The sequence below is a fragment of the Salmo trutta genome, chromosome 21, assembly GCF_901001165.1.
Source record: "Salmo trutta chromosome 21, fSalTru1.1, whole genome shotgun sequence".
Lineage (NCBI taxonomy): Eukaryota > Metazoa > Chordata > Actinopteri > Salmoniformes > Salmonidae > Salmo > Salmo trutta.
This window is the reverse complement of record NC_042977.1, coordinates 13,283,241-13,307,840: the sequence shown is the minus strand read 5'-3', so window position 1 is coordinate 13,307,840 and position 24,600 is coordinate 13,283,241. Positions and strand designations below refer to the sequence as shown.

At 40.2% G+C, this 24,600-nt stretch overlaps 2 protein-coding genes and 1 long non-coding RNA gene across 10 annotated transcripts in view; 2 read left to right on the top strand and 1 right to left on the bottom strand.

Annotated features, from left to right (window-relative positions):
• The window catches only part of LOC115156723 (protein ABHD8), a 70,256-nt gene extending 66,536 nt beyond the window's left edge, over positions 1–3,720 (top strand). For all 7 annotated transcript variants that reach the window (XM_029704348.1, XM_029704347.1, XM_029704349.1 and 4 more), the window contains 2 exons: positions 858–1,074; positions 1,310–3,720. In XM_029704348.1, the coding sequence (XP_029560208.1) occupies positions 858–1,074; positions 1,310–1,525 (433 nt within the window). In that variant the 3' untranslated portion in view covers positions 1,526–3,720. The remainder of the gene's footprint in view (positions 1–857; positions 1,075–1,309) is intronic.
• Positions 3,721–5,912: 2,192 nt separating this feature from the next.
• LOC115156722 (uncharacterized) lies at positions 5,913–10,315 on the bottom strand. 2 transcript variants are annotated; one of them, XR_003868312.1, is made up of 3 exons: positions 10,197–10,315; positions 6,320–6,448; positions 5,913–5,995 (listed from the first exon to the last, which is right to left on the bottom strand). It is a non-coding gene; the product is annotated as an uncharacterized LOC115156722 (long non-coding RNA). The 2 variants fall into 2 exon arrangements; XR_003868313.1 differs by having other exon boundaries at positions 5,913–5,991.
• A 301-nt stretch (positions 10,316–10,616) lies between these two features.
• The window catches only part of LOC115156721 (lysine-specific demethylase 4A), a 37,590-nt gene continuing 23,606 nt past the window's right edge, over positions 10,617–24,600 (top strand). The window contains exons 1-8 of the mRNA XM_029704345.1: positions 10,617–10,704; positions 16,689–16,845; positions 16,950–17,125; positions 17,381–17,495; positions 20,621–20,814; positions 21,022–21,071; positions 21,205–21,308; positions 21,408–21,545. Coding sequence (XP_029560205.1) covers positions 16,705–16,845; positions 16,950–17,125; positions 17,381–17,495; positions 20,621–20,814; positions 21,022–21,071; positions 21,205–21,308; positions 21,408–21,545 — 918 coding nt within the window. The 5' untranslated portion in view covers positions 10,617–10,704; positions 16,689–16,704. The remainder of the gene's footprint in view (positions 10,705–16,688; positions 16,846–16,949; positions 17,126–17,380; positions 17,496–20,620; positions 20,815–21,021; positions 21,072–21,204; positions 21,309–21,407; positions 21,546–24,600) is intronic.

Here is a 24,600-nt window from a genome sequence, read left to right as displayed (position 1 = left end):
TCTTCTCTAACACTGTGTTTTGCATTATTTAAACCAAATTGAAAATGTTTCATCATTTATTTCACACTAAATTGATTTTATTTATGTATTATATTAAGTTAAAATAAAAGTAGTCATTGTTCATTCAGTATTGTTGTAATTGTTATTATTACAAATATATATATATTTTCCAAAAATCGGCCGATTAATCGGCAGCGGATTTTTGGGCCTCCAATAATCGGCATCGGTATCGGCGTTGAAAAAGCATAATCGGCCAACCTCTAGTGTGCGCCAAGTTGATAAATCTCATTATTTTTCAGAAATTACGCACGCAGATATTTACGCAAATGTTATACATGAGGCCCCAGGAAATCAGCTCAAAGTTATTTTAATTTAGGAAATCTGTTCCCAAGTTTTCCCGCGCATAAAGAGAGACGCATATGTGATCGTATCCCCAGGGAATCAAGATTTGAAATTATTCTGTTTTTGTCAAATAATATATCTGTTTGGGGTTCTTGCGGTACCTTTTTTGTAGTGCACAAGTTATTTATAACTATGTTCTGGGTCCCTGACCAACCAAGGTAAAATCGTCCCACAGCTGAATGTAATTGGGGACCCCTGACGTACACTGTCAATGCTTAACTACTACTGCATACACAAAGTAAGGGGAATTTACACAGAATTTAGAATATCAGATAATACTGATGGCTTCCAATTGGCTCATTCATCCCCCCCTCCTTTCCCCTGTAACTATTCCCCAGGTTGTTGCTATAAATGAGAATGTGTTCTCAGTCAACTTACCCGGAAAAATAAGGGTATACAAAAACAAAAATATATCATTGGGCTATGAGTCTGACCTCTTTTTCCAACATGTTCAGGGCTGGGTTTGCCCGTCAGGGAGCCAAAGAGAAGCAACTGTTGAAGCAGGGCAATGCCTTCAATGTGAATCCATTTGTGCTGCGAGCCATGATGAGTGGGCAGTATTGGCCCGAGGGGGATGAGGTGTACCATGCTGAGCTTACTGTCCCCATCCTGTTGGTGCACGGCATGTACGACAAGTTTGTGCCTATGGATGAGGACCAACGCATGGCAGAGGTAAGGAGACATAAATAAATGAATACCAATCCATGTGAATTTAGTTCAGAAGCTCTACTACTCATGAACAAAAGAAAAATTATATCAATGAATGTTTTATGATATGAATTATGAACAGTTCTTATCATATCACAAGCCTGTCATCTTCAATGACTAATATTAGATTGAATATGGTCAACGTTATCTGTACCACTGTTTTGTATCTTGATTGTAACTATTATCCTTTTCATTTCAGATCCTTCTGTTTGCGTTCCTGAAAGTCATTGAGGAGGGCAGTCACATGGTGATGATGGAGTGCCCTGACACAGTCAACACTCTCCTGCACGAGTTTTTCCTATGGGAGCCCGACATGTCCAAAAAGGACACAGCTAAGACTGATCCTGACAAGACTGTTACGGTCAATGGCGTTGTCGTCCAGACACCAAAACCAAACAAGCCCATGGACAAATAACCAGTAAGGAGTTTCATTTTACATGAGCAACCCCAATCCGAGGGCCTGTCTTTGGCAGGTGGCATGTGGTCTTAGGGCTGCTCGCAGGCTGAAAGCTGTTATTAACCGGGCCAGAGTTGGTTGTTGAAGTGGAGGGGAGGCAACTGGTGCGCCAAGCTAGAGTGGCATTTGAATGGGACTTAGCACTGTCGAAAGAAGACAGGAAATTATGGAAAGAAGAGAGGTGGAATCTAATACAATGACAGAGATGGGTGTTTCTGTTTCCCCTTTGACAGCTGTCTGTGCTGTTTGTAATGTGGTGTTTGTAATCAGATAGACCTTGGGTCCAGAGGATGTTTTTAAAACACAATATCCATTCGTAATGCTCTGAAGTACCAAACTTGGGTTGGTGAGTGGGCCATTGTCAACCAAAGTGAGGAAGGCATGACTATTAAATGGTCTGTGGATTGCCTTACTATCTCTCGTCCATTATCTTGAATAATATATCACTGCTGATAGGTGTCCTCCTGTCATCAGTTTAAAGTTAAGGATCTTACAAGACTGGGTCCATATTATGGATTCTCTTCAAGGGAACCATTAACTAAATAGGATAACTGAGAAACTATCCAGATAATGCTAGCCAATGGGTGACTGTGGTGTGTTATGGGAATAAGATCGCCCAGTTTGCATGAGGTCATCCTCAATAATCATCCCTTATTAAGCAGGTTATAGACTCAAGTGTTGACTGGATGGAAGTAGTGGTGAATGGATTGGAAATTGTTATGGCAAATAAACATGCAATAAATAATTACATAAAGTATGTTGCAGGCATAATAAAGACATACACCACACCACACACCTAAACAAATTCACCATACAATTTCAACAGCCTCATCAAATATCATCACGCCAAAGGAAAGCTGTTAAAACATATCCTTGAGCAAACTACGTATCTGTCAGTTACAGTCAGCATCTGTCAACTTTGCTGTACACTGTGCATTAACTCACGCTTGAAGTTTAGGGTATCGGTTTGCTTTTGAAACCTAATGATTCATCTATGCACAACATGGAGTGGAGTATTTTGCCTTAAGAACATTTTGCGGTGTTGTCCAATGTTATGTATTTAGAAACCTATGCTTACTGTATGCGTCTACACTTGCGTATGCATTATCTAACCTAACTAGACCATTTGAAGTTGTTTCATGAATGGGCTTTTTAAGATATTTCGAGGATTTTCTTGACAACATACTTTGACAGTCGAGAAATCCAAAAACCTCCCGTGTCCTCAGAGTATAATCTAAGGGTCATTATGGACAGAGAAGAAGTTGGACCAAAGCTTCAGTGATAAGTAGTCATTGAAATTATGTAAGAGTATTCTATAACTATTATTTAATAATAGTGATGCCAGTTATTAAACATCCAATCTTGCAAGTTCAACTCGTTTTACCTCAGAATTTGATGTAACACCATTTAGAATGATGTTGTTCTCCAGTCTACAAGCTAGTGTAGCAAAGCATTTTCCTCCACTGCCCTCCAGTCAATCTGTATGTGCTTACTGCTTGCAATGTCAAAGGTCAACCATGATAATAAACTAAAGGACATAACGTTATCAGGTGCTCATTTGTGAATGTTTTTGTGTCTCATAATGAGAATGTGTGATTAATCTGCGATTAAGAAGTATGAAGCACAGTAAGGCATTTTTCCAGTTCGGTCTTTTCGACTGCTGCACACTGTTTATTGCATATGCATTATTCTGAGAAAAGATGCAATTTCAACAGAGAAAAGAGAAGTTATGAACTGTAGACTAAGATAATGTACTAATAAGTAATGGAAACAAATAGGTTGAGGAACAAACTAGTTCGACCCAGCTGTTGAAAAGAAAATGAATTCATGGGGACTGTCCACTACCATGAAGTGCTTCTGATGTAATGTCTGTTTTTGCACTGTATAGATTGATCCAACAGCAATATGGACTGCAGGGCGCGCGCACATTTGCTTCCTCCGCTAAATGTATACAAATCGGTCAGTGTTCCTACCCAGTGTGCTATCATTTGTGGTTCAAAATGTTTGAATGTAATTGATGCATTTATTCATGGACATCAGAACTCATGCACTGCCTGAATGTATATGCATACAAAATTCTGATATATCGAACTGTTCAATTGAGTGTATGAATGTGCCTTTCCTGGCATGAATTAAAACAAATGTTTGCATTATATGGTTGTTTTTGCTCTTCTGTGAATGACTGTATGAACGAATGAATGAGGACAATTTTGTTGTGACAGACAAAAGTAACCATGACGTTTTGAGTGTACATTTCTGGCTCTGAGGCCTGGGGAGCCACCTCTGTTTAGGCTACTGTAGCCTCTGCCGAGTCCCAAACAACTGGATGATCCCGTTTTGGAAAGAGAGCCTGTGATGCAACTTCCGCTTTTGGACGTTAACCACTGATGATCCATTATATTGACCAGATACCCCAAGGGGCCAGGTTTCCAGTCGGGAAGCACGCCATCCCAGGTATACTATTGAGCTATAATGAGAACTAGAGATAGCCCGACCGTTGTTTTTAAGGTAATCTACTCACGGTCGCCTACGTCGATTCTTGGGGGCTGACATCTTGCTAGTTCCGGTATCAGGATCCCATTACTACGTGCCCGCTAGCACTGGAGCCCAGTTGAGCCCAACCTTTGAGCCCAATCCCAGCATGTGCAGGAGCGAGGACATGCATTCCAGCGCAAGCTAGAGCGGGGTCGTGGATCTTGATTAATGGGGAAGGGGAAATCTGCAGGTGCTAAGCACCACCACGCAACCGTGACATAACCACTGAAAAAAGTACATATTTTTTTGTCCGCAAGTAAATTATTCAGGACTAAGAGGAATGTACTCTGTTTCTCTTTCCAAACAGCCTAACTGTCTATGTATCTGGAAACAATGGAGGTGTTTGGGGTGAAGAGGATGGTGGACTCAGTGGAGGACATCCCAGCCACTTGGCAGTGAGGTTGTTGATTAATATCGCCTGGGCACCCGTGAAGGTGTTTTGCAAAGGATGAAAGTTGATTGCACTCAATTTGGATCCGGGCTGCCTCCCGGGCATCAGCCAGGTGCCCTGCTCTGGCCGACGTCGAAGTCAGCTCAAAACAAAAGTGACGAAGGTTAAGCACATGGAGTAATGGGTAGGATTCTGTGCTTTCACATGCAAAAGTGATTGCTTTTGATAAAAAGCACTATCTGCCTTCCCAAAGAAAAACGAGTTTGAAAATTCAAAGACATATTTTATGGAAAAGCGATGAATGATTCTGAACGATGCACCATGCTGCCTTGTTGACAAATCAAATCAAATTTTATTGGTCACATACATATGGTTAGCAGATGGTTAACAGATGTTATTGCGAGTGAAGCGAAATGCTTGTGCTTCTAGTTCCGACATTGCAGCAATATCAAGTAATCTAACAATTCCCCAAAAAACACTAAAAGGATGGAATAAGAATATGTACATATAAATATATGGATGAGCAATGACTGAGCAGCACAGGCAAGATGGAATAGATGGTATAAAATACAGTATATACATATGGGATGAGTAATGCAAGATATGTAAACATCATTATTAAAGTGCCATTAATAAAGTGATTAGTGATCCATTTGTTGGAGTAGCCAATGATTTCAAGTCTGTATGTAGGCAGCAGCCTCTCTGTGTTAGTGATGGCTGTTTAACAGTCTGATGGCCTTGAGATTGAAAAATAGCTTCTGTCTCTCGGTCCCAGCTTTGATGCACCTGTACTGACCTCGCCTTCTGGATGGTAGCGGGATGAACAGGCAGTGGCTCGGGTGGTTTTTGGCGTTCCTGTGACATCGGGTGCTGTAGGTGTCCTGGAGGTTAGGTAGTTTTCCCCCGGTGATGCGTTGTGCAGACTGCACCACCCTCTGTCGAGACCTGCGGTTGTGGGTGGTGCAGTTGCCGTACCAGGCGGTGATACAGCCCGACAGGATGCTCTCAATTGTGCATCTATAAAAGTTTGTGAGGGTTTTAGGTGAGAAGCCAAATTTCTTCAGCTTCCTGAGGTTGAAGAGGCTCTGTTGCGCCTTCTTCACCACATTGTCTGTGTGGGTGGACCATTTCAGTTTGTCCGTGATGTGTACGTCGAGGAACTTTCCACCTTCTCCACTGCTGTCCCATCGATGTGGATAGGGGGGTGCTCCCTCTGCTGTTTCCTGAAGTCCACGATCATCTCCTTTGATTTGTTGACATTGAGTGAGAGGTTGTTTTCCTGACACCACACTCCGAGTGCCCTCACCTCCTCCCTATAGGCCGTCTCATCGTTGTTGGTGATCAAGCCTACTACTTTTGACCAAGCGGCGCAGATTACTGTTCGACTTGTGAAGGGCGACCCTCCCTCACTACTTTTTCTTGTTCATGTCACGGGCCATAGCCGGGTGCACCATGGCTCAGGTTAATAGATCTTCCTCAGTGTTGGCACTGCTACTTCCTACCTGACGGGTAAGAGGACATCACACACACACACACTATTAAGAGTGTTCCCCTATTTACATGTTTGGGTGTACTTGTGTTTGAGGTGAGGGATGATAAGCCAGTGTTTGAAAAGAGGCGTCTGGTGTGTTTAGGAGGACATGTAGATGCACTTTCCTGGATTATTATTTCCCTATACCCTACCATTACTCCCCTACTCTCACCCTGGCCTAGCCCCTTACCTCAAACCACTAACCCCTAAGTTTCCAACATGACCTGACTTGTGAGTGTGTGTGTTATACATGGTGTTACAGGAGGAGTTGAAGGCGAACACGCCTCATACTTACGGCAGCAGCCGGATCTCCGCCGCCACGATGGCCGACTTCTTGCAGAATACTTCCGGTTACTACGAAAAACCGAGTGACGTCATCATGTTCGCCCACAAGGACTTCTCTCCCTTCGCATCCCCCCGATCCCTGGGGGGTACATTCAACACCTCACCTTGAGGACACGCACTGGGGCTGCATCTCAATAGTCTAGTAGCTTCCTCTCACAGGCACTTTAGTGAGGACAATACTCTTCTGGTTAGCAGTTGTCCCTAGTATGTATAGTGGGCCTCAATATCTAGAGTATTGATGCAATATGAATGCTTTCTTTTATGGTGTTTTGTTTTTTACTGTGTACTGTTCTTATTTGCATGAGCTGGATTGAAACAATGTCCAATTAACTCTGTTGATATAGCAATCACAAGAATTACACTTATGTCAGTTGGGGTGAATGAAAGAAAATGTATTATTTAATGTCTTATCTTTTAGTGAGAATTACATTTACATTTTCTACATGCTTTAGTTTCAGGTTAAGGGAATGTGTTATGATCTAAAAAAACTAACTTGAAGGGGAACCAAGCCACCGGGAAGGGGAACCAAGTCAGAATGTACTGTACCCTACACCAAAGTCTGATGAACTGTTGTCTTTCTGATTTGGTGAGATCAGTCTTCAACAAAAATGAAACATAATCAAAAACATCTTTGTGATTTTCTGAACTAAGAGGACTACAGTTCCCAGAGTACACCTGAAGCTACAGCTGTGTCAAGTCATGGTTGTGTGATTGCGTTGTGTTAAACAGAAAATATCATACAACTGTCTCCTGAAGTGCACATATGTGACTGACCGGTTCAATTTGGTCTTATGTAGCAACATTTGATAAAAGTAGACTCAGCTCTAGAAAATGGTATATCATACACTACAGTTGAGGAACGATGGGAAAGTAATTCTTATTTGAATGTTGATAAACTTGTAACTCCACTTTTGAGAAAATAATGACCATATCATAAAGCTGACAACGTATTCATTTTGGCTAATTTGTATTCATTATTACTAGAAATTAAACTCACAAAAATATAATTATTTACAAGTTAATGGCGAAGAAATTACAGAAAATAGCTTACGGTTGTGAGTGTGACAAAATAAAAGCAGGGCATATACTGGAGAATTTTAGAACTTGGACACTGTCTCATTGGCCTAACGTTATATCCTAATTTAACAGTACAAAAGAAAAAAGTATGAAATGTATGCATTCACTACTGTAAGTCGCTCTGGATAAGAGCGTCTGCTAAATGACTAAAATGTAAAATGTAAATGTAACTTTAGTGCAGGTCATGTTGTTCTTCACATTACCCTCTCTGGTAAATACACACTATATCAAATCTAAGTTTATTTGTCACATGCACAGGATACAGAAGGTGTAAACGGTTCAGTGAAATGGTTACTTGCATAGTGGAGTATTTTGTTTGGACATGTAGCTAGCTAAACAATGAACCATAATCCCAGCTCATAATGTTACTACCCTGCATGAATCTACAGATAGCTTAAGCTAACCAACTAGATTCAATGTTAGCTAGCCTGTTATGGATAGGGGGCAGAATTTTCACGGCCGGATAAAAAACGTACCCGATTTAATCTGATTATTACTCCTGCCCAGAAACTAGAATATGCATATAATTATTAGCTTTGGATAGAAAACACTCCAAAGTTTCTAAAACTGTTTGAATGGTGTCTGTGAGTATAACAGAACTCATTTGGCAGGCCAAAACCTGAGAAGATTCTGTACAGGAAGTACCCTGTCTGACCATTTATTGGCCTTCTTGATCATCTCTGTCCAAAACAGGGGATCTCTGCTGTTACGTGACACTTCCTACGGCTCCCATGGGCTCTCAGAAGGCAGCAAAAACGAGAAAAATGGCATAAAAATTGATTTTAAACAGCGGTTGACATGCTTCGAAGTACGGTAATGAAATATTTAGAATTTTTTTGTCACGTAACCCTTCGTCACCCTTGGATAGTGTCTTGAACACACGAACAAAACGTCGCTATTTGGATATAACTATGGATTATTTGGAATCAAACCAACATTTGTTATTGAAGTAGAAGTCCTGAGAGTGCATTCTGACGAAGAACAGGAAAGGTAATCAAACTTTTCTAATAGTAAATCGGAGTTTGGTGAGGGTCAAACTTGGTGGGTGTCAAAATAGCTAGCCTGTGATGGCGTGCTATCTACTCAGAATATTGCAAAATGTGCTTTCACCGAAAAACCATTTTAAAATCAGACATAGCGAGTGCATAAAGGAGTTCTGTATCTATAATTCTTAAAATAATTGTTATGTTTTTTTGTGAACGTTTATCGTGAGTAATTTAGTAAATTCACCGGAAGTGTTCGGTGGGAATGCTAGTTCTGAACGTCACATGCTAATGTAAAAAGCTGGTTTTTGATATAAATATGAACTTGATTGAACAAAACATGCATGTATTGTATAACATAATGTCCTAGGAGTGTCATCTGATGAAGATCATCAAAGGTTAGTGCTGCATTTAGCTGTGGTTTTGTTTTTTGTGACATTATATGCTAGCTTGAAAAATGGGTGTCTGATTATTTCTGGCTGGGTATTCTGCTGACATAATCTAATGTTTTGCTTTCGCTGTAAAGCCTTTTTGAAATCGGACAGTGTGGTTAGATAAAGGAGAGTCTTGTCTTTAAAATGGTGTAAAATAGTCATATGTTTGAAAAATTGAAGTTTTTGTATTTTTGAGGAATTTGTAATTCGCGCCACGCCTATCATTGGATATTGGAGCAGGTGTTCCGCTAGCGGAACGTCTAGATGTAAGAGGCTAGCTAGCTACCATTAGGCTATAACTAGCAATGTAAATGGTTCTGAGATACGAATAATGTTACTACACAGATCATACACGTAACGTTAGCTAACGTTAGCTAGCTAGCTAACAGTACGCTTTAACTTGCAATGAAAACAACTTTCTGACAAAATTAGAAACGTATAATATCTGAAAATGTAGCTAGCTACCCGTATACATGGATGAACGCTTCTCCCTCTCTGTCACGGATGCCATGTTTGCCCTTATTTTGAAGATGTAATCCGGAGACAAGCTAGAAACGAACCAAAACATTGTTTAGAAAGTTGCTTTTAGTTGCCTGGTTTGCTAGATTGACATATACTAAATTATTTTTTAAAACAGATTAGTTTATTGGTGTTAAATTACACAATTTATGCTATCTTGGACCACCAGGCTGCTGATGTCATGCAGCCTGTCATTTTTGAGTTTATCCTTTTCATAACAGCAACAACAAGTTTGATTTCGAACGACAATAGAATTTTCATGATGTCACTGCGACAACTATATACAAACATGTCGATAGACGTAGTATAAACCAGCCTTTAGTCTTGAAATCTTTGGTTGTTTAGTACACTGCCTTACTCACTTGTTTAGCACTTGGCCTCACATGTGAATCCTTAAAAGAGATGTCTGGGGCTAAGGCTTTAGATTGTGTGAACGGATGGTTGTGTAGACAAAGAAGAGCTCTATAGCAGATGCACAAAAACATTCAAGGGCCATTTTCTCAAAAGTGTTGTTACAAGTTTATCAAATGTAAAAAAAAACTAAATTTTAAATGTTGCTACATAAGACCAAAAAGAGCCGGTAGGTCACATATGTGCACTTCAGGAGACAGTTGTATGATAGTTTCTGTTCAACACAACGCAATCACACAACCACGACTTGACACAGCCGTAGCTTGGTAACATCAGTTGTACTTTGGGAACTGTAGTCCTTTTAGTTCAGCAAATCACAAATGTGTCAGCATGGCTACTGCCCTTTAAATACGTAACTCGTTGCTTCAAACCACACCCACCCACCAAACCGGAGCAAACGTACCTCAAAGTCTGTTCAAGAACTGTGGTTCGGCAACGTAGCAAACGTTTAAGCGAACTGAACGCATCACAGTATGTGGCCAATCTTGTTTCAGGTGTTTCGTTTTCTTCGGCTACGTTAGATTACTTACTGTATTCTTATCATACCGTTGTAGAATACGGTTAGTGTTCCTTCATCAAGAGACGAGCCTTTTCACATCAAATGCCACCATGCATCAACCAACGATAATGTCGTTTTCTTTTAACCCAGTCTAAATCTATATTTGTTTAGTATAATCTAATTTATTTGGAAAAAGATGTTGGCTGATATTGCACGTCGACAAAATCGTTCAGTGATTGGCTCGCTAGCTACGTCTGAATTTATGCGTATGATGGTAAACATCTGAGCGTGCGCTTGCGTACTGGTAGTAATGGAGGACAGGTCCTTCTCTTCGGGGTAAAATCGGAATTACTATTGATATCAAGACAACAACTGCCCAATAATTATCGGTTGAAGCTATTTAACATTGTTGGTAAGTTATATTATTTTAAAGTTGTAACTTAACGCCATATGTGGATTTGTTCATCATGAACACGTCGTTGAAATTGCAATGGCTAGCTAGCTAGCAGACGTTAGCAATAAGATGGCTTGCTAGTTAGCTAACTTAGCTATTTTCTATGTATTATAAGCGAGATATTTAGTTAGTATAAAACATGATTTCTTATTGACGTGTTATTATTTATATTGTTTATGACACGCATAACATTAGGCTAGAACATTTGCTATAAGCTGTTAGCCGTTAACTAGAGCTGTTAACTAGATGCACTTCAGGGTAGGCCGAACTTGACTTTAAGAGACACTGCTCTCGACCAATCAGGTTGCTGCTTTTCTTTTGGTCTGTTTAGTAAATAGAATTATAATACTAGAATGGAATGAACCTTCTTATGATAGGATAAATGTCAGCCATTTTGGTCAGGGAGTTGGTCAACTATGGTTGGCCAGTGCTGTGTATTGTGTATAATAATGATTTTTAAAGGCCCACCTCAGAGGAAGTTGCTACATATATTTTGAGTAATTTCAGTCCTAGACCGTGAATTCTTGTTTAGGATTAATATATTGCTGATGCTATGTATTGGCTAATGAGAGGCTTTGAAGCCACTGGTCGGCCATATTGTCAGTCTTCAGAAAAGTAGTCCTCAATAGGAATAAATAGAGTATTCTACAGTATTTTATTTAAATGCTTCTTGGATAACATTACATGTATTTTTGTTGTGGTGGAGACAGTAACAATTGTACTATCTAAAAAAGTATACTTTAAGAAATGTTTTTATATATTTTTATTTTCATGTTTAGAATAAATATGGCAAAAATAAATGTATACATTTATAAATATATTTTAATAGCTTCCAAAGTATTTTTTACAACGGTGGGGGAGTCCCAAGAGGGAGGCACGGTGGCTTCAAAACAACGCCCCCTGTCAGTCATCTAGCGTATATAAATAATTGGTTCCACCTGGAAGACTGACACTGACACAATACATATTCAGGAATTTTGGGTGGGAATGTTGTGGTGCTTTTCAGTTGTAGCAGAGACATGTCAACACATAGGGCACTGAATGACAGCTGTCAATGTAACTAGCTAGCATGCTAAGCTAACCATAGCCAGCTATTTTTTTTTTTTTTTTTTTTAGACAATTTAACTAGGCAAGTCAGTTAATTAAGAACAAATTCTTATTTACAATGACAGCCCACCGGGGGACAGTGGCCATGTTCAGGAGCAGAACGACAGATTTCTACCTTGTCAGCTCGGGGATTCGATCCAGCAACCTTTCGGTTACTGGCCCAACACTCTAACCACTAGGCTACCTGCCGCCCCAAAAGTTAAGTGAGCACCATTTCAGTTAAGACAGGCATACTGTTAAGGCGTCCGCATGTTTCTCAGCCGAAACAGTTCAGAAGAGTTGGAGCATATATTATGATGACGTTTTTGTTAATTTTGGACTTCTGTAAAGGTTATTTCAGCTTTTCGGGCACATTTTGTTTCCCTTGAGGCAAGCTGAAGTCTACGCTCCTTTGTCAGTGATTGGTCAACAGTAGGGATTATTCAATAAAGTCTTTGTTGTCATTCATTGAGAGTCGACTCGTTTCCATGCACATTTTTTTTCATTGAGAAATGCTGCACCAAACATCTTAGTTAGATGTAAAATCGCGCGACTAAGCGAAAACATCAAGCGCTCCTTGGCAAAAACTGCAAAATTTATGACAGATTTCTTGAATTATCTTAGATTCATTCTGATTATTTTGAGTAAGTGTCTACTGTGTCTCAAAATGGACAAACTGTAAAATTGATGCTTTCTTTCTCGTTTTTCAAGTAAATGTCTTTTAAGGCAGTATGCGAGAACACTCGTTCGGTTTGCCAAGCCGAGCTAGGCGCCAGCCGTACTGAAGCATGCTGACGCCTTAAGTCAAGTAAAAATAATAATTTCAGAAAAAGACTACCAGCCTACGTGTCAAAAGATACGTTTCTGCTAAACCATGCCTATATGAGCTTTATACATGTTAAGATTTGACCTGTCTGACTCCTGCCCTTTTGATAATTCTAGTGAAGCTGTGTCGGATTCCACACGTCATTAATATTTGGACATGCACACGGACGTTATCAAATAGCTATGTTCTTCGTTCTCATAATTTCAGCGAGCTAGCTACAGTGCATTCAGAAAGTATTCAGACCCCTTGACCTTTTCCATATTTTGTTACGTTACAGCCTTATTCTAAAATTGATTACATCGTTTTTTCCCCCCTCATCAATCTACACACAATACCCCATAATGACACAGCAAAAACAGGTTTTTAGAAATTGTTAGCAAATTTATAAACTGATATCACATTTTACGTAAGTATTCAGACCCTTTACTCAGTACTTTGTTGAAGCACCTTTGGCAGCGATTACAGCCTTCTCGGGTATGACGCTACAAGCTTGGCACACCTGTATTTGGGGAGTTTCTCCCATTCCTCTCTGCAGATCCTCTCAAGCTCTGTCAGGTTAGATGGGGAGCGTTGTGGCACAGCTATTTTCAGGTCTCTCCAGAGATGTTTGATCGGATTCAAGTCCGGGCTCTGGCTGGGCCACTCAAGGACATTCAGAGACTTGTCCCGAAGCCACTCCTGCGTTGTCTTGGCTGTGTGCTTAGGGTCGTTGTCCTGTTGGAACCTTCGCCCCAGTCTGAGGTCCTGAGTGCTCTGGAGCAGGTTTTCATCAAGGATCCCTCTGTACCTTGCTCCGTTCATCTTTGCCTTGATCCTGACTAGTCTCCCAGTCCCTTCCGCTGAATAACATCCCCACCACATGATGCTGCCACCGCCATGCTTCACCGTAGTGATGGTGCCAGGTTTTCTCCAGACGTAACGCTTGGCATTCAGGCCAAAGAGTTCAATCTTGGTTTCATCAGACCAGAGAATCTTGTTTCGCATGGTCTGAGAGTCTTTAGGTGCCTTTTGGCAAACTCCAAGGGGGCTGTCGTGCCTTTTACTGAGGAGTGGCTTCCGTCTGGCCACTCTACCATAAAGCCCTGATTGGTGGAGTGCTGCAGAGATGGTTGTCCTTCTGGAAGTTTATCCCATCTCCACAGAGGAACTCTAGAGCTCTGTTAGTGACCATCGGGTTCTTGGTCACCTCCCTGACCAAGGCCCTTCTCCCCCGATTGCTCAGTTTGGTCGGGCGGGCAGCTCTTGGAAGAGTCTTGGTGGTTCCAAACTTCTTCCATTTAAGTATGATGGAGGCCACTGTGTTCTTGAGGACCTTCAATGCTGCAGAAATGTTTTGGTACCCTTCCCCAGATCTGTGCCTCAACACAATCCTTTCTCTGAGCTCTATGGACAATTCTTTCAACCCCATGGCTTGGTTTTTGCTCTGACATGCACTGTCAACTGTGGGACCTTATATAGACAGGTGTGTGCCTTTCCAAATAATGTCCAATCAATTGGATTTACCACAGGTGGACTCCAATCAAGTTGTAGAAATATCTTAAGGATGATCAATGGAAATAGGATGTTCCTGAGCTGAATATTTATGTAAATAAGGTATTTCTGTTTTTTGTTTATTTTATTTTTAAAAAAATTTATTTCACCTTTATTTAACCAGGTAGGCTAGTTGAGAACAAGTTCTCACTTGCGACCTGGCCAAGATGAAGCATAGCAATTCTACACATACAACAACACAGAGTTACACATGGAATAAACAAAACATACAGTCAATAATACAGTAGAAAAAAAGAAAACAAAAAGTCTATATACAGTGAGTGCAAATGAGGTAAGATAAGGGAGTTAAGGCAATATGTAGGCCATGGTGGCAAAGTAATTACAATATAGCAATTAAACACTGGAATGGTAGATGTGCAGAAGATTAATGTGCAAGTAGAGATACTGGGGTGCAAAGGAGCAAGATAAATAAATACAGTATGGGGATGAGGCAGATAGATGGGCTGTTTATAGATGGGCTATGTACAGGTGCAGTGATCTGTGAGCTGCTCTGACAGCTGGTGCTTAAAGCTGGTGAGGGATATATGAGTCTCCAGCTTCAGGGATTTTTGCAGTTCGTTGCAGTCATTGGCAGCAGAGAACTGGAAGGAAATGCGACCAAAGGAGGAATTGGCTTTGGAGGTGACCAGTGAGATATACCTGCTGGAGCGTGTGCTACATTTGCAAAAAATGAATAACTTATTTTCGCTTTGTCATTATGGGGTATTGTGTGTAGATTGCTGATGGGGAAAAAAAAAAATATATATATATATATATTCTAAATTATTTATATATATATATATATATATATATATATATATATATATATATATATATATATATATATATATATATATATATATATATAAATAAGGCTGTAACGTAACAATGTGGAAAAAGTCAAGGGGTCTGAATACTTTCCAAAGGCACTATATATATAGCAATGCTTTATTCTATGGTTGTGAATCTGCCATATAAATATTATAAGCTCCGGTAATATGGATAGCCTAATTATTGAAGCAATAGGCACGTTCGTTTTGCATGGCCTGGTGCCCCGGGTGGGTGAAGAGTTCTTTGGGGGGAGCGTGGTTCTAACATTTTTTAAATAAATGGACGTATGTTTTTTTTATACAGATAAACTGTAACTTGACATTATTTTCATTTGCAGGGGGAAATAAGTGGGGGCCCAAAAGCACAAGTTTACACCCCCTATTTTAATTTGTTCCATGGCTTAGGCAGCCAAGTTAAGTAGACCAGACCCAGCTGCTTTGCATTGGTGTCTATGGGAGACACATTTTTTTTATCGTAAAAGGCCTTGGTGAACTATTTTCATTTATCCACCATCTTTACTTTAGCCAAAGATTATCTATTATATTGCTCAGTCGTGACTTGTGATCTTTCCAGGTGTTTCTAATGCCATGGGTGGCTGGTGGGTGGCACCATTTCAAATGAAACCCAGCACATAAATGAAACAGACAAAAAAATTATTTACACGTCATTTATTAGGAAAACTCACATCATTGGCACGAAGCGGGCAGTTCGGTTTTGTCACTTCAAGCCCAAAAATATCATACTTAGACTAAAATGATGACTTATTGACTTACATTGTTGTGCAACATCGTGGGTAAGCTCTGGTCGTCGTCTTTCACCTCTCGAAAGTGGATTTCATTTTAACATTTTTGTTAACTAGCTTGCCAGACAGTTTTACCAGGAATGATTCCATACATTTTTCAAATTAACTGACAATATGCCAATGTTCCGTTCAAACAATACAATCAATCCACAGCCACACACTGGCTGAAATTAGTTGATGATAGGACTTAGGACAGCAAGTACTGATATTGTATCATATAATAGCACTCACAGCTTTCCATGAAAACAAAAATGGTCTGTTTACATATATTTTAGAGGTTATTATACTGAAACTTGGTATAAAACCCATATAAACTGTATTTATAATTATATTACAATATTTTAGGTTGACAACAATTCTATTACACCATTTCTGATATCACATGCCTTTTTTATTTTCCTGCGTAAGTAAAGTCAGTATTATGCCTCTACTGACATTCTTTCCAATTAGACTGGTTTGGATTTCTCCCAGACCAATATGGCTGCCATTTTGACCCCATTCTGGGACTTTGAGGGATTATGACATAGCCCTCGTATTATTTTAATAGGATCTCAATGGGTACATGCATGAGACAAAGGACTAAATCAACTTCGACTGACTTGTTGTTTTACATAGCTATTTACAACTGACCAACACATTGTAAACACTCAGCAGCCTAACAAAGGGCTGTGACTTGGTCATGAACCAGCATATTATGCATCACACAGATGTTTTCCCACCATCTGGTCACCCAGTCTCCACAGATTTTTTTTCTTCTTCCCCAACGGACATCCTTAGCATTATCAATAACATGCATGCTCCCGGACTACTGTTGTTAAACTGTCGCTATTCTTGTGATCTTGAAACTTGTTTAATTCTGATCTGCAGGGCCATTCTATTTAGGATGGCGTCCGATTCGGGGCCTCAGGCTCCCGGCTCCAAAGGGATCATGACCTTTCACCCCACTACTGAGGAGTTCCAGAACTTCAGCCGCTACATTGCCTACATGGAGTCCCAGGGAGCACACAAAGCCGGGCTGGCTAAAGTAAGCAACGACACAACCCCTTCTGCCTTGTGACGATTTTTTTGCATTACCTTTACCTGCTTTCAGAACTGTAACTTTGTGGTGCAAAATGCTTGTTTTTACAGATCGTGCCACCGAAGGATTGGAAACCCAGGAAGTCCTATGACGATATAGATGACCTGGTGATCCCAGCTCCTATCCAGCAGGTAGTGACGGGCCAGTCAGGTCTGTTCACCCAGTACAACATCCAGAAGAAGCCCATGACCGTCCGAGAGTTCCGCAAGACGGCCAACAGCGACAAGTGAGTCTGACTGTACCAACTCTGTAACATATATTTTTATAACATACTGAACCTAGTGTATGAATAAGCTATACTGTATGTTTGGTCTGTGGTTAGGAAAGCCACTCTGTGGACATGCAATATGATTTTGGAAATGATACAGCTACAAAAGTTAATATGGTTGAAAGAATGACTGGCTGTGGCTTTACAGACACTCATTTAAAAATGTCTACTCAGCTGTGTCGATTGGCCCTATTTATTTTTTCCCCAACATAGGTTCTGCAGTCCTCGCTATACCGACTTTGAAGAGCTGGAGAGGAAGTACTGGAAGAACGTAACCTTTAACCCGCCCATCTACGGGGCTGATGTAAACGGAACGCTCTATGACCCCGTGAGTAATAACGAATCCCCTCTGGGTTGTTTTTAATGTTCTATGGTGTTTACAATGTTAACCTCTGATGGCTACATGGGATGCTAGCGTCCCCCTGCAGGACACACTATTCAACAGCCAGTGAAATAGCAGGGCGGCAAATTCAAAACAACAAAAATCTCCTAATTCAAATTTCTCAACCATACAACTATTATATCCCATTTTAAAGATACACTTCTCGTTAATCCAACCACATTGTCCGATTTCAAAAAGGCTTTACAGCAAAAGCATAACATTAGATTATGTTAGGACAGCACCTAAACAAGAAAAACCACACAGCCATTTTCCAAGAAAGGAGAGGCGTCACAAAAACCAGAAATACAGCTAACATTAATCACTCACCTTTGATCTTCATCAGATGGCACTCATAGGACTTCATGTTACACAATACATGTATGTTTTGCTCGATAAAGTTCATATTTATATCCAAAAACCCCATTTCAAATTGCCGTGTAATGTTCAGAAATGTTTTGCCTCCCAAAACTTCCGGTGAATGAGCACATCAATTTACAGAAATACTCATCAAAACGTTGATAAAATATTCAACAGTTATTTAAAGAATTATAGATACACTTCTCTTTAATGCAACCGCTGTGTCAGATTTCAAAAAAGCTTTACGGCGAAAGCAAATTTTGCAATAATCTGAGTACAGCGTTCAAACACGAAACCAAACCCGCCATTTTGTGGAGTCAACAAAACTCTGAAATAATATTATAAATATTCACTTACCTTTGATGAGCTTTATCAGAACGCACTCCCAGGAATCCCCGGTCCACAATAAATGTTTGTTTTGTTCGATAAAGTCCATAGTTTATGTCCAAATACCTCCTTTTGTTCGCGCGTTCAGTCCACCACTCCAAATGCAGGAAGTGCGTGCAAATGTCACGACGAAAAGTTTAAAAAAAGTTATATTTACGTTCGTAGAAATATGTAAAACGATATATAGCATCAATCTTTAGGACGTTTTTAACATTATTAATATTCCAACCGGACAATTCCAATGTTAACCTGTCTGGGCAAAGTGGGACGTTTCCACCGTAGTCAACAGCCAGTGGAATCGCGTCGCGCGAAATACCTCATAAATGCTATAACTTCAATTTCTCAAACATATGATTATTTTACACCATTTTATAGATACACCTCACTTGAATCGAACCACGTTGTCCGATTTCAAAAAGGCTTTACAGCAAAAGCAAAACATTAGATTGTTAGGAGAGTACCCTGCCAAAAATAATCACACTGCCATTTTCAAAGCAACTAGCATGCATCACAAATACCCAAAACACAGCTAAATGCAGCAGTAACCTTTGACAACCTTCATCAGATGACATTCCTAGGATTTTTTGTTCGATAAAGTTCATATTTATATATAAAAACAGCATTTTACATTGGCGCGTGACGCTCAGAAAATATTTTCCCTCAAATGCTTCCGGTGAATCAGCGCTACAATTTACAAAATTACTATTGGAAAACATTGGTAAAATATAATATTGTCATTCAAAGAATTATAGATTAACATCTCGTGAATGCAACCGCATTGCCAGATTTAAAAATAACTTTACTGGGAAATCACACTTTGCAATAAACGAGGTGCTATGCTCTGAAAAATAGGCTAGGCGATACAGGTTAGCGCCATCTTGGAACCATCTAAAATCAAATATACTATTGTAAATATTCCCTTACCTTTGATTATCTTCATCAGAAGGCACTTCCAGGAATTCCAGGTCCGCAACAAATGTAGTTTTGTTCGAAAAAGTTAATAATTTATGTCCCAATAGGTCCTTCTTGTTAGTGCGTTCTGAAGGCTACTCATAATGTACGAGGCGCGCGGGACTTGTCGTCACGAATGTGCAAAAAATATATATTTACGTTCGTTCAAACATGTCAAACGTTGTATAACATAAATCTTTAGGGCCTTTTTCAATCAGAGCTTCAATAAAATTCAAGGCGGACGATTGCATTGTCTTACTAAACGTTTCGGAATGAGAGGGTACCCACGGGCGCGCGCATCCTAGTAGTAATGGCCCTCCCTCTATGACCAACTTTCCAGGACTCTCGTTCGGTCAGTTTTTACCGGAGGTAGACTCAAACCACTTTGTAAAGACTGTTGACATCTAGTGGAAGCCTTAGGAAGTGCTAAATGAATCCTAACTCACGGTGTGTTTCATAGGCAAAGGTGATTCCACAAATCAGATTTCCACTTCCTGCATGGAATCTTCTCAGGTTTTGGCCTGCCATATGAGTTCTGTTATACTCACAGGCACCATTCAAACAGTTTTAGAAACTTCAGAGTGTTTTCTATCCAAATCTACTAATTATATGCATATTCTAGTTACTGGGCAGGAGTAGTAACCAGATTAAATCGGGTACGTTTTTTATCCGGCCGTCCAAATACTGCCCCCTAGCCCCAACAGGTTAAGAAAAGAAAAGGAACACAGCTAACTCTCACGCGAGTGTGCGCCTCTGAGTTCGTCATTTTCTCACTCATCTACTTCCAGGCTCTCTTGTTCGCTCCATATTCACAGTAGAAGCATAAAACAACGTTCTGAATACTGTTGACATCTAGTGGAAGCCTTAGGAAGTGCAAAATGAACCCTAAGTCACTGTATAGGGAATCAATTGGAAAAACTACAAACCTCAGATTTCCACACTTCCTGGTTGGATTTTTCTCAGGTTTTTGCCTGCCATATGAGTTATGTTATACTCACAGACATCGTTCAAACAGTTTTAGAAACTTCAGTGTTTTCTATCCAAATCTCCTAATAATATGCATATCCTACCTTCTGGGCCTGAGTAGCAGGCAGTTTAATTTGGGCACGCCTTTCATCCGGACGTCAAAATACTGCCCCCTACCCTAGAGAAGTTAACATATTGTTATCGTTCCTGTTTATAAGGATGTTGGCTGATGAGAGTGAGATGTTTTGTGGTTGTGTAGATTACTTGTAAGTGTTTCTCTCAGAATCATGTGTTGCACCCGCAATTTCAATTCACAACAAATACACAAGGTTGCAATGGTTTTGTTTCACTGCAGCGATGACGACGAATCTCCAGCAACTATAGTTACATTATTCTGTCGTTCTCTCCAGGATGTGACTGATTGGAACATTGGCAAACTGAACACCATCCTGGACACGGTGGAGCACGAGAGTGGCATCACCATCGAGGGGGTGAACACGCCCTACCTGTACTTTGGCATGTGGAAGACCACCTTCGCCTGGCACACCGAAGACATGGATCTCTACAGTATCAACTACCTCCACTTTGGAGCACCCAAGTCCTGGTAACTAACTACACTATTACTCACATAATACATTTACCTGGTAGTTTTGTGTGTGTGTGTAAGAGCCACATTATTAAGCATCAACATACTGATGATGGTCATGTAGGTGTGGTTTGGGGACTCTTTGTCGTTATCGGAGCAACACTCAACGAGTAGAAATAAATGGCAGCTGTTAACTGATTTGTTGTCATTATGATGCCCTCACAGGTACTGCGTTCCTCCAGAGCATGGGAAAAGAATGGAGCGCTTGGCTCAAGGTGAGAGGGATGATAATGTATGACGTTGTGATGCTGGTTTTTTTTCTTCTTTTTTCTTCTCCTTCATATTAGAATACAACTGATTTTTAACAAGCTTTAATCCAACACACTGTTTTCTGTTGTTCCCCTGCAGGTTTTTTCCCTGGAAGCCACCAAAATTGCGAAGCCTTCCTGAGGCACAAGATGACCCTCATCTCTCCCTCCATATTGAGGAAATATGGCATTCCATTTGAGAAGGTAATACTAGCCTAATGTGTGATGTCAAACTCTTATGCTGATATATAAAGCTTTATACAGAGTCTAGTATATCATTGCTATTTCCTGTTTGTTTTCCAGATCACTCAGGAGCCAGGTGAATTCATGGTGACGTTTCCCTATAGCTACCATGCCGGCTTTAACCACGGCTATAACTGTGCAGAGTCCACTAACTTTGCCACTGAAAGATGGATTGAGTATGGAAAGCAAGCCATACTGGTAAGGAAGAGGTTTATTTTCTTTCAGTGTTCCTCCTTTAACCTCTCTTGGGTATGTGGGACATGACCGTCCCACCTGCGGGACACACACCCAACAGCCAGTGAAATAGCAGGGCGGCAAATTCAAAACAACCAAAATCTCCTAATTCAAATTTCTCAAACATACAACTATTTTACACCATTTTAAAGATACACTTCTCCTTAATGCAACCACATTGTCCGATTTCAAAAAGGCTTTACAGTGAAAGCAAAACATTAGATTATGTTAGCACACCACCTAAACAAGAAAAGCCACACAGCCATTTTCCTAGCAAGGAGAGGCGTCACAAAAACTAGAAATACAGCTAAAATTAAGCACTAACCTTTGACGATCTTCATCAGATGACACTCATAGGACATCATGTTACACAATACATGTATGTTTTGTTCGATCAAGTTCATATTTATATCCAAAAACAGCATTTTACATTGGCACGTGATGTTCAGACAATGTTTGCCTCCCAAAACTTGCAGTGAATGTGCACATTAATTTACAGAAATACTCATCATAAACGTTGACAAAATACATAACAATTATTTAAAGAATTATAGATATACTACTCCTTAATGCAACCGCTGTGTCAGATTTTAAAATAGCTTTTCGGCGAAAGCACATTGTTCAATATTCTGAGTACAGAGCTCAACCATCAAAAAAAGCTATACAGCTACCCGCCAAGTCATGGCATCAATGAAACTCTAAATTAGTGTTATAAATCTTTTCTTACCTTTGCTGATCTTCGGCGGAATGCACTCGCAGGACTCCCACTTCCACTAGAAATGTTCATTTGTTCGATAAAGTCCATCATTTATGTCCAAATACCTCTGTTTTGTTGGCGCGTCCAGAACACTATTCCAAAGGCACGATGCGGGAGCGGAAATCAATAGACGAAAAGCTCAAAAGTTCCATTACCGTTTGTAGAAACATGTCAAATGATGTTTACAATCAATCCTTAGGGTGTTTTTAACATAAATGATGGATAATATTCCAACCGGACAATAGCGTATTCATTACAGAAGAAAAATAAAAAATGTTAGCCATGTGTGAATGCGCATGAAGTAACTACATGACCTCAGACAATCCACTGCTTGAACCGGCTGTTATTCCCTCAAAATTCACCATAGAAGCCTCAAACAACTTTCTAAAGACTGTTGACATATAGTGGAAGCCTTAGGAAGTGCAAAATGACCCCTAAGTCACTGTAGTTTGGAAAGGGAATTAATTTAAAAAAAACTACAGCCTCAGATTTTCAATTTCCTGGTTGGATTTTTGTCAGGTTTTTGCTTGCCATAGGAGTTATGTTATACTCACAGACATCATTCAAACAGTTTTAGAAACGTCAGAGTGTTTTCTACCCAAATCTACTAATAATATGCATATTCTAGTTTCTGGGCCCGAGTAGTAGGCAGTTTAATTTGGGTACGTTTTTCATCCGGCTGTGAAAATACTGCCCCCTACCCAAGAGAAGTTAAAGGTGCTATACATAGGATTTGTATTTTTGGGGGCATTTCAGAAATGTTTCATTACATCTGCAGTAATATTGGAATGATAGTGTTTCACCGTATTACTTACCTGCCAGTGTGTGATTGGCTGTGATATTCGCCTATTGATTTCTCCCGCCGGGCCGGATTATTTTATCAAAATGGGGTGGTTGTGTTATCTAGTGGGAACCAGGGCAAGCGGCCAATGTAGAAATCCCTCTGTCATTTCCTGGTTGCTAAAATTCTACACTGTTCGCTCAATTTCAATTGATGTGAGAAAACAAGCACTGAATACTGTAGGGAATCATTGTTCAAAATATCTTATCAATAACATAAAAATATACACTAAACAAAAATATAAACTCCACATGCAACAATTTCAAAGTCACAGTTCAAGGAAATCAGTCAGTTGAAATCAATGAATTGGGCCCTAATCTATGAATTTCATGTGACTAGGAATACAGATATACATCTGTTAGTCACAGATCCCTTTTTTTTTTAAACAGTCTATCTGGTGTGACCCCCATTTGCCTCATGCAGCAAGTCACATCTCATTTGTGTAGAGTTGATCAGGCTATTGATTGTGGCCTCTGGAATGTTGTCCCACTCGTCTTCAATGGCTGTGCGAAGTTGTTGGATATTGGTGGGAACTGGAACACTTTGTCATACACGTCAATCCAGAGAATCCCAAACATGCTCAATGGCTGACATGTCTAGTGAGTATGCAGGCAATGGAAGAACTGGGACATTTTCAGCTTCCAGGAATTGTGTACAGGTCCTTGTGACATGGGGCTGTGCATTAACATGCTGAAACATGAGGTGGTGGGGGAGGATGAATGGCACAACGATGGGCCTCAGTATCCCGGCACGATATCTCTGTGCATTCAAATTGCCATCAATAAAATACAATTGTGTTCGTTGTCCGTAGCTTAGTTTGTGCAGAAATTCTTTGGTTGTGCAAACCCAGAGTTTCATCAGCTGTCCAGGTGGCTGGTCTCAGATGGTCCCGCAGGTGAAGAAGCCAGATGTTGAGGTCCTGGGCTGGTGTGGTTACACGTGGTCTGCGGTTGTGAGTGGTTGGACGTACTGCCAAATTCTCTAAAATGAAGTTGGAGGTAGTTTATGGTAGAGAAATTAACATGAAATTCTCTGGCAACAGTTCTGGTGCACATCTCTGCAGTCAGCATGCCAATGGCACGCTCCCTAAAAATTTGAGACGTCTGTGGCGTTGTGTTGCGTGACAAAACTGCACATTTTAGAGTGGTCTTTCATTGTCCCCTAGCTTCTTGATATGCCGCACCTGTCAGGGGGATAGATAATCTTGGCGAAGGATAAATCCTCAACAGGGATGTAAAATTAAAAAATATGCACCAAATTTGAGAGAAATTAGCTTTTTGTTGCATATGGAAAATTTCCGTGATCTTTTATTTCAGCTCAGGAAAAATGTGACTAACACTTTACATGTTGCGTTTTATATTTTTGGCTCAGTATAGTTTTTACAGGGGTTTGATGCTGGTGGACCAAAAGTAAAAGGCTTA